The sequence below is a fragment of the Motacilla alba genome, chromosome 6 (genome assembly GCF_015832195.1).
Source record: "Motacilla alba alba isolate MOTALB_02 chromosome 6, Motacilla_alba_V1.0_pri, whole genome shotgun sequence".
Classification (NCBI taxonomy): domain Eukaryota; kingdom Metazoa; phylum Chordata; class Aves; order Passeriformes; family Motacillidae; genus Motacilla; species Motacilla alba.
Window position 1 is genome coordinate 19,000,084 of NC_052021.1, and position 8,419 is coordinate 19,008,502.

Sequence of the window (8,419 nt, forward strand, 5' to 3'; positions counted from 1 at the left end):
AGAAAGGATCACAAGGGGACAGGTTCAGCTGGTTGCTCCCTCCCTGCAGGGCTGTGTGTGAGTTGAGCATGATTCACCCAGTCCCTTGCCCACAGCAGCTTCCCAGTCAGTGCTGCCAGGGGCAGGGCGCAGTGACTGTCCAGCACAAGGTGAGCTCACTGGCCTGTGAACCCACTGCCCTGCAGGCACCACAGGTCCGTGCTGCCCACTGGGACTGTGCTGTGCTCACACGACCCTCCTGCTGGGACTGCTGCCCACACCGCCTCTTCCTTGGGTGGCAGCAGGTGGGGATCGATGGTGACCTCCAGCAAGATGTACCCTGTTCAAGCACAAGGGAGTGTGGGGCTGGGGTCCAGAACAGCCACTGTTTTCTTGTCTTGTCCTTCAGACATACATAGGGATGCCCCTCTCCTGAGCCAGAGTGTCCTGCAGGGACAAGCCAAGGACTCAGAGGCTGTCTACCAAATCCAAGGCAAAGAAGTCAGAGTGCCTGTGCAGCTCATTCCATACATTATGACACTTGTGAGACCCTGGTGCTGTTCAAATGGCTCTGGTAGCTACAAAACAAAACACATTTCACTGGTGTTCCAACAGAAAGAAAATCAGATCCCCCTTGCTGTGCTGTCCCACGTCTGTGGGACCCCTCTGAATACATTTGATCTTGCTCCTGTGGTTGCACATCAGCACAGACACTTCCCAAGCCGTACTAGCTGGAGCCTGGATGGTGAGCAGCAGCCACGGCTCAGCTGCAGGAGGCAGCGGGCCTGGGGTGCCGCTCGTGACTTGCCAGAAACGTGCTGCTCTCTTGCCACGAGCAAACATCGTCATCCTCACAAATGGTTAACCTGCCGGGAGCTGCACAGCACTAATGACTTCACATTCATTTAATCAGCTTGGGCTTCCAGAGCGTCCACCTCAGGAGCAGGGAAGGCCGTGCACCCATGCTCCCAAAGCCGCACCCCTGCCTCAGCAATCATTAATCACCCCGGCCGAGAAGGAGCGAGCGGCGGGCAGGAAAAGGCCGGCTCTCCACAGCCCCCACGGGAGCAGCAGCAAGCAGCGCTGACCGCGTCCCCGGGGTGGCAGCTCCTTCTCCGACCACCCTCCCCTGGGAGGCTCTGTGGAGGTGGCCAGTCCTGCACGCACTGCCCTTTCCTTCAGGAAGGTCACTCAGATCAGGGAACGAGAGGCTCTGCCTGTTCCTGGGAGCTGCTGGGCTACGTGTGAGTGGGGGCTCTGAAACCCCAGGAGTTCCCGCCTGGCTGTACCTTCATCCTTCGCCATGCAGCACAAGGCATTTTGGAGTGCCCTGGAGTACACCTGCCGGTTGCTGGGCATCTCCACCGCAGCAGGTAAGAGCAGATTCTCTCTGTCTTTGCCTCTAAAAGGCACTGAGCGGGTGCTGGAACCTCCAGGCTGCCTCCCTACCTTTGGCCAGCTGCAGCCACGGCCCCATCCTATGAGTGGGACAAGAAAATTTGCTTACTTTTGCTTTGGGACCTAGAGTGGGAGAGAGGTGGTTGCCTGGCTAGGTTCTTTCCAAATGCTGTGGGAGGCACAGTGAGACATCAGAAAGGAAGGGCCAGTATTCAGAGGGCAAGATAAAGCATGCCAAAGAAAAAAAAAAAAAAAAAAAAGAAAGAAGAAAACTAAACTGTATTATTCTAAAACAGACAGAGTCATAGGCAAGATGTGAGACTGAAAAGCAAAATATTCATGGCTATGCAAAACTGCCGGGCTACACTGTGCGATGTGAAGATGAAGGAGGAGCTCCTTGTAGTGTGCACAGTGAGATGTCCTGTACCAGGTAGGATAGAGAGGTTCTGTCCCAGCCATCATGGCATAGTTACTATAAAAGCCCTGCTCTGCCTCTCTAGCAGCCTGTCAGGGAGCAGCTCAGAGCAGTTCAGGTTATAGCTGCAGTACAAACACCATAAATTCACCCTCCTGGTACCTGAGGAGTTGCATCCTCTCACCCACTGCCAGGGGCTGCTTTGGACCAGGTTGTTCTGGGTTTGGTGACACACCCAAGTGCTTGCACAACCTGAATCATTTGGTTTCAGATAAAATGCAGGAGTTTTGAGCCAGGTGTCAGATACAGTGTCTCACTCAGGTAGATGGAACACCATTTCACAGGGAGCATCTCCCGATGGGACGTGGGGAATCAGCTAAAGCAGAGGGTGCAGGGGATGACTCTGGCACTGCTGCTGACTAGCTGTTATGGGACAGGACAGGCAGCACTCTCTGCCTCAGTTTCCCCATCAGTAAAGCAGAGATCAAAGGGTCTGATTTGTCTAAAGGCTGGAGGGGTGAACCAGAGGTTTCTGGTGAGAGGTGACTTGAGGTGGTGCCTGTGGTTCCTGTTTCAGAACCCCAGGGATTTCAGAGTCAGACACTGCAGAGTAAGTCACAGCAGGCCCTCCTACCTTTGTATTTCCTTTACGAACTGCAGACAGTCATGAAGAGGCACTTTGCTCAAACCAGGGACTAAGTAGAAAGCACACAGGTCAGCTGAAGTGTGCACAGGTTCCCAAGGACACAGCTGGGGTGATGGAAGCTCTGGAATGTGCTTTAAAGGACTGATTCTGATAACAGGCAGAGAGATCTAAGTCTCTGAGTTTATACAAACTCCCAGTAGATAAGTGCATGTTGTAACGATACTGCAGCACTGGGAGATGGGACACAGCTTTAATCAGAAAATGCAGATCATTTCTTCATCCCCATCCCTTTGAGCCCCCATGAGCCTCACACTGGTCATATTCTCACTTAAAACTCCAGGGAAATTCATAGAGACCTTCCTGGGAGAAAATGTGAGCTTGTTGCCGTGAGAAAAGTAATCCTAAAGCAACAAAATTGAAAGTAGTTTACAATGTAGAAATGTGTGAGTGGAATATCATCTTTCTCTCCTGCATGTTTTCTTTTCATCATTTTGAAGCATCTGCACATCTTTCTTTAATTTTTCTTTAAATGAGCATTGCAGTTATTTGTCTGCTTAGCATCAGAGCATGGAGAGCTGCACTACAACTCACTGTGCTTTTCCATAGATCTGGTGCATTCCCAGTATCACCTGACTTTCCCAAAAGGCCCATGAAGACTGAGATGTGCCTGTGTTTTATTCCTCTGTGTGTTTCAATGGAGTAAGAAATCAGCTTGATGCAGTGTTTAGTGTCTGATGAGGTGTGTGAGGCTTTTGAATGAAATGGAAACCATGCAGAAGAAATTCCCATGGGTTTTGTTTAAAAAAAACCCTATGAAATGGAGAGTGCATCAGCCTCACTAATTGATTTTGAGAAGGCCTGGCCAGCTCCTTATGCTGCTAGTAAATACAAGTTACCCACATAATATAAACCTCCCCTTCCCCCAGGATCTTGGAGTGTAATGGCTCTCTGCAATGGTGAGGCTACAGGGCTTCCTTTGTATCAGAAAATGGCTAACTGGTCTCATGGCAGGTTAGCAAAGAGTCGTCAAACAGCCCTGTGATTTGCTGTAGGGTTTGCAGCATCTCTAGGTCAGTGATTCTAGGCCTTGTGATTTTTGCATCTAGGAAAGATTTCCTACTTATTTCTTAATTCTCATACTTTCAACCATTTAATTCCTAGTCATGTGCCTTTAGCCACATGGTTTGGACAAGATCCAAATCAAGGCAGTGACTAGTCCAAACAAACACCTCGAAACAGCTTTTTTTTTCCTTGCAGATTCTTCATCCAAACAGCTTTGTGGATAAAGCAGAAGCTGTGCAAAAGGAGGAAATCTCCCCATCCAGAGCAGAGGCTTGAGCTAGCAGCCAAGCTGTAGTATTTTGCATTCAGGGACTGAATGAATGAATGAATGAATGGGAATGAATGAAGTCCACATTTGTAGGAAAGATTATAAAGAATGGTCCTCAGTCACAAGATAGTAAAAGACAGTACTTTGCATGTAGGATTACACAGCTCTTGCAGGTTCACAGCCCTCTGATGAGACTGGTTTCCCTGTGTTCTGCTCAGGACTGGAAAGGCAGTACAGAAGGGTGGCACATGGGCCCCATAAGTTCCCTTGGCTGACAGGGGCCAGCAGCTTCAGGAGATGCAGGGAAAACACCCAGGGATTACTTTCAGCCCAGATGGGAAAGCTGACCCTTGGCACTGACCTACACTGCAGTCTCGATGGACACTGATCTGTGTCCTTGTTTGGGGGCCTGGTACCCTTCTCCAGACAGGGCAAGCCACAGCTCAGAGAAATGGATCCAACCTGCACCTCAAACTTTGGCCAGTGTGCATGGATCAGGAGCACTGGTGAACTTCCTGAGCACCAGTGGATGGGTGGGGACTGCTCACTGAGGGGTGGAGGCATCAGGTGCAGACAAGAGATTGCTGTGGCTGTGAAAGCTGGGCTTCATTCAGCTCCACACTGCTGACACTTGTGCCCTGTGAATTGGCAGGTACCGACCAACTTGCTGCAGCTGGTGTGAGGCATTACATTTCTGCTCCATTTTAGAAATAATCTTGAAGAGAACTGAAGGATGTTGAAGAAAATTTTCCATCCCCTGAAGCTTTTGGCCAATCCATCAAAGATTTTAGCCTTGCTAATACTCTTAATCCCCCTAAAACTGACTCCCTGGTGTTCTGTACTGGCTGAGGCACTGAGAGAACGTTCATTCCCTGTTTTTAATCTGCCTGCTCCCATTATATGTTTTTCTGTTTGGCTAGCAAAGGATCCTGATGCTATGGCTACAGCCCTTCGTGAAGGCAGCTGGCACAGTTCCCCTGCTCTGCAGCCACGTGTTGGGAGCAGCAGGCTGGGCAAGCAAGGAGGGCAAGGGAGTAGGGCTGGCAGGCACTGGGGGGACCTGGGCAGAGGAGAGTGGGCAGTGGGCCCGTGGCAGCTGAGATGTGGCAGTATGGCAGAGAGTGGAATGGTCACAGGACACTGCTGCTCACCTCCCACAGCTGTCCAAGGCCAGAGCACCTTACCCAAGCCCACATAGTGGCAAGGCTGCCATCACAGGGATGAAGCTGGGATGAATTTCAGGGCTGTATGTCAAGGGCAGCACTCCGCTCTGACTCTTCTGAGTGGGTGTGTCAGCATGAATCACCGGTGCTGGCAGTCCTAACATGCTGCCCTGCATGGAAGAAGCTGCCTTGCTAGTCCCTGGGGAAATGGGGACATTTATCCTGGGAGCTGGGAACTAACCCAAGGGAACTGGGAATGAACCCTGCAGTCAGCATCTTTCCTGCCTTCTCTTTCTAGTGCTGATCGGTGTGGGCGTAGAAACTCTGCAGCGAGGACAGTTTAAAAGCCTGGCTTTTTATCTGCTGTGAGTATTTTTGCCCTTGAAATCAGATCTGGCAGGGGTGACAAGGTCAACCCCTCCACCATATGTAGCACCAGACTAGACTGTAACAGCAGCAGGAGACAGTGTCCAAGGCTTTGGGTATTTCAGATCTCCATATTGAGTTTTAAGAAAAATAAGTTATTTCTGTTAGGAAAAGAAATGCTACTGCAGACTCAGACAGGCCAGAGGCAACACTGGCTGCAAGTTGATTCCCCAGGGGCAGAAGGGCTGTGAGTTTTCCACAAACCAGATGAGCAGAGGGTGTTGAGACCCCAGCATACAGACTGTGTTGAGAACTGGATAGTAAATTCTGCCCCCCTGCAGAACATACTCAAACATAGCCCTGCTCCCCTGACAGCTCCACCTTTCAGTTTTTCAGGGGTTGCAGTTACTGTCTGTGAAGGCTTCTTCTTTATCAGTTTGTTCCTGGAGATGTGCTTCACGTGAGTAGACCCTGCCCACTACTCTCCAGCCACGGTGGGACCTCCCAAAGGCACCTTGCCCCTTACAGGCAACACCAGATCTGGGGGAGCTGCAAGTGCCAGACCAAAGGTCCTGCCCCCAATGCCAAGGCAAGTGCACTCAGACGGGGGGAGGTAAATGGGTCCATGTGCACAGCCATTTAAACCTGTGTTTTAACCTAGGCTTGTGCCCTAGTTTCCTGAGCATCAGCGCAACAAACCCTGGTCATCAGCATCTCCTTAGCACAGTGTGTAGGCACAAGGTACCAGGGTTAGAGGAACACCCAGATCCCCAGGGCGAGCTTCAGCTCCCTCCAGAGACCGCACAGAAGTTAAAGTTAAAATGTCTACAATCCTTATGTCCTTTTCAGAGGCTGAGCACTGCTGTCTTCTAGCAGAAACTCAAAAGTCCTCACAGCTTAGAGACAACACCTTACTCCTAATAGTAGGCACTTGATCAGTGAGGCACTGAGATGCTGGCCTCTGCCAACTGCTCTTCTCCCAACAGGAGATGTTCAGGCTTTGCTTATCTTCCCTGAAAAGCACATCCATCTTCTGACAAACCAGAGTGAGGATCTGCACGTTTAGATGGGTCATGGTTAGGACCAAATCTTGGAATATGGTTGGTGCCACAAGGACCTCTCTTTCTCTCCCCAGTCACAAGCCTGAATTCCTGGCGCAGGCCTTCTGGAAGCGAGCTAGATGCCCAGGGAGCTTCCAGAAATTCCTGGGGTACACGCTGCTCTCAGTGGCTTGCTTCCTGCATCCTGTCCTCGTCTGGCATGTCACCATCCCTGGTGAGAAGCTTGGGTGGGGAGCAGTGCAGATGGAAGAGGAGCATGGTCTGTCAAGTGGTGGGGGTGGGGATGTGCAGGGAGCTGGGCTGGTGGCCAATGGCACTGGGCTAGCCAGAACAAGCACTGCTTGGCAAGGCCTTCCCACTTGCCAGAGCCCACAGCCAACATAGTCTTGTCGCCAGGGTCCATGTTGGTGCTCACTGCCCTGGCCTACTTCCTGCTGAGCAAGAGGAGGAAGAGCCCAGGGCACAAAGACACGCATCCCCAGGCGGGTCAGTATGTGGACCCTTCAGCCACTGAGGCAGCCCCAACCATCATTGGTGACACCGAGCAGACCTACACCTTCCACGGGGCCCAGAGGGAGCAGCACCGCTCGCTTCTGGGCCATATGAAGAGCATCCTGAAGGGCAGCAAGGACAGCAGCTCAGCCCCTGAAACTCCCGTCCAGCCAGCGGCCGTGCCAGTCCCTCGCAAGCAAGTGCACTTTCAGGAGAAGGTGGTGCAGATCATCCCCTCTGTCAGCGAGGACGTGGAGGATGTGGAGAGTGAGGCTGAGGAGACCACATCAGACACAACACCCATCCTCACTCCACCTGATGCCCCCATCATCATCGCCCCTCTCAGCTCTGCCGGCCTCTTCTGAGCCCTCAGCAGGAATGAGGACAGGACAGACCTGCTACCCTGGAACAGATGCTCCAGCAGCCAAAGGGCCCAAGGAGGTGGCCCTTTTTGCCCTCTGTGCTTTCAGGGTGACAACTGTGACACCCTGTCTTCAAGGGGCTGCCTGCACTCCCTGGTCCCCTGGATTGTGGCAGGCCAGGGGACCTGTGGGGTTCAGCCGGGCTAGTGCCAGCACAGCGAGGTTTCTGCTCCCATGGCCTCACCCGTGTCTCCCCTGTGCAGCACTGCACACCACTGCCGTGCTCCTCCTGACATCACAGCCACGGCGTGTGCCTCCCTGCTGGCAGACACAGGCAGGAGGAGGGGACACCTCTGTGTTCCAGAGCAGCCTCTGCTGGGGCACTTGTGTCCCTCTGGCCCTCACTGCACATGGCAGAGCTCAGGGCTGGGCTGCATTCAGCACAGGCACTGCAGCCTGCAGGTTCCCTCTCAGCACCTGCACCCACTGCAGCAGCTTGGGACATGCAAAGCATATTTTGTAGGTGTGCTGAGACCAAGAACACCCCTGGCATTAGCACCTGCTTAGTACCTCCCCAGGCACTCTGAGCCCAGCAGGGAAATCATCTCTGGCCTTGGGGACCTATGCAGGAGCAGAGGCCTTCCCTGCTTGGACAGCCCCCTTGAATTAGAAGAACTTTGGGACGATACGGCAGCCCAGGTCCTGAGGTTCAGCACCACACTGGCACAGCAGACTGTGTGTAACTCCAATGTGTGTAATTATGGCCCCCAGAGGGCAGAGGCAATAATAAAATTACCATATTGTCCCACCAGTTTCTTCCATGCCAGGTCTTCCCCAAACCCCTTAACTCTGGCATAATTTCTGCCTTTTGAGGACCATTCAGTCATAATCAAGCATTTCCCTCCTATGCAGCTCCCACCTGAGGACATGTGGGAAGAGCTCAGGTGGCTGAGTTCCCTTGGGCATGGGACAAGAAGCCATACTGTCACTGCTGTTTGGATACAAATCTATAAATGCTCCGAGCCCAGACACATAGCACTGGGGGGAAGTGATGGTAATTAGAGAAAGCTCCTGGGACCTGCTAGACTATTTATAAGGTAGAAGCCAGTTAGCTGGCTGTTTTTCTTGTAAATGCATTTTTTCTTCTATTTAAGATCTCAGCTCTCCAAGAGGCAATCACCATGTTCATTTAGGAAAGTAGGTCAAA

General features: G+C 52.0%; 1 protein-coding gene across 5 annotated transcripts; it reads left to right on the top strand.

Annotated features, from left to right (window-relative positions):
* The first annotated feature begins 882 nt into the window (after window positions 1–882).
* On the top strand, window positions 883–8,023 carry TMEM72 (transmembrane protein 72). 5 transcript variants are annotated; one of them, XM_038141344.1, is made up of 5 exons: window positions 885–1,352; window positions 5,230–5,296; window positions 5,686–5,757; window positions 6,433–6,572; window positions 6,755–8,023. In XM_038141344.1, exons 1-5 carry the CDS (start codon window positions 1,283–1,285, stop codon window positions 7,213–7,215), a joined length of 810 nt encoding a protein of 269 aa, XP_037997272.1. In that variant the 5' UTR covers window positions 885–1,282; the 3' UTR covers window positions 7,216–8,023. The 5 variants fall into 5 exon arrangements, with proteins under 5 accessions (XP_037997273.1, XP_037997272.1, XP_037997277.1 ...); XM_038141349.1 differs by having other exon boundaries at window positions 1,291–1,352; window positions 5,694–5,886; XM_038141347.1 differs by having other exon boundaries at window positions 1,291–1,352; window positions 5,694–5,757.
* The last annotated feature ends 396 nt before the right edge of the window (window positions 8,024–8,419 follow it).

Excerpts from the sequence above, each read along its gene's own strand:
- TMEM72 (XM_038141344.1), top strand. The coding sequence starts at position 1,283 with ATGCAGCACAAGGCATTTTGGAGTGCCCTGGAGTACACCTGCCGGTTG. Across the intron at positions 1,353-5,229 it reads GGGCATCTCCACCGCAGCAG|TGCTGATCGGTGTGGGCGTA; the intron begins GTAAGAGCAGAT and ends TTCTCTTTCTAG. Across the intron at positions 5,297-5,685 it reads AGCCTGGCTTTTTATCTGCT|TTTTTCAGGGGTTGCAGTTA; the intron begins GTGAGTATTTTT and ends TCCACCTTTCAG.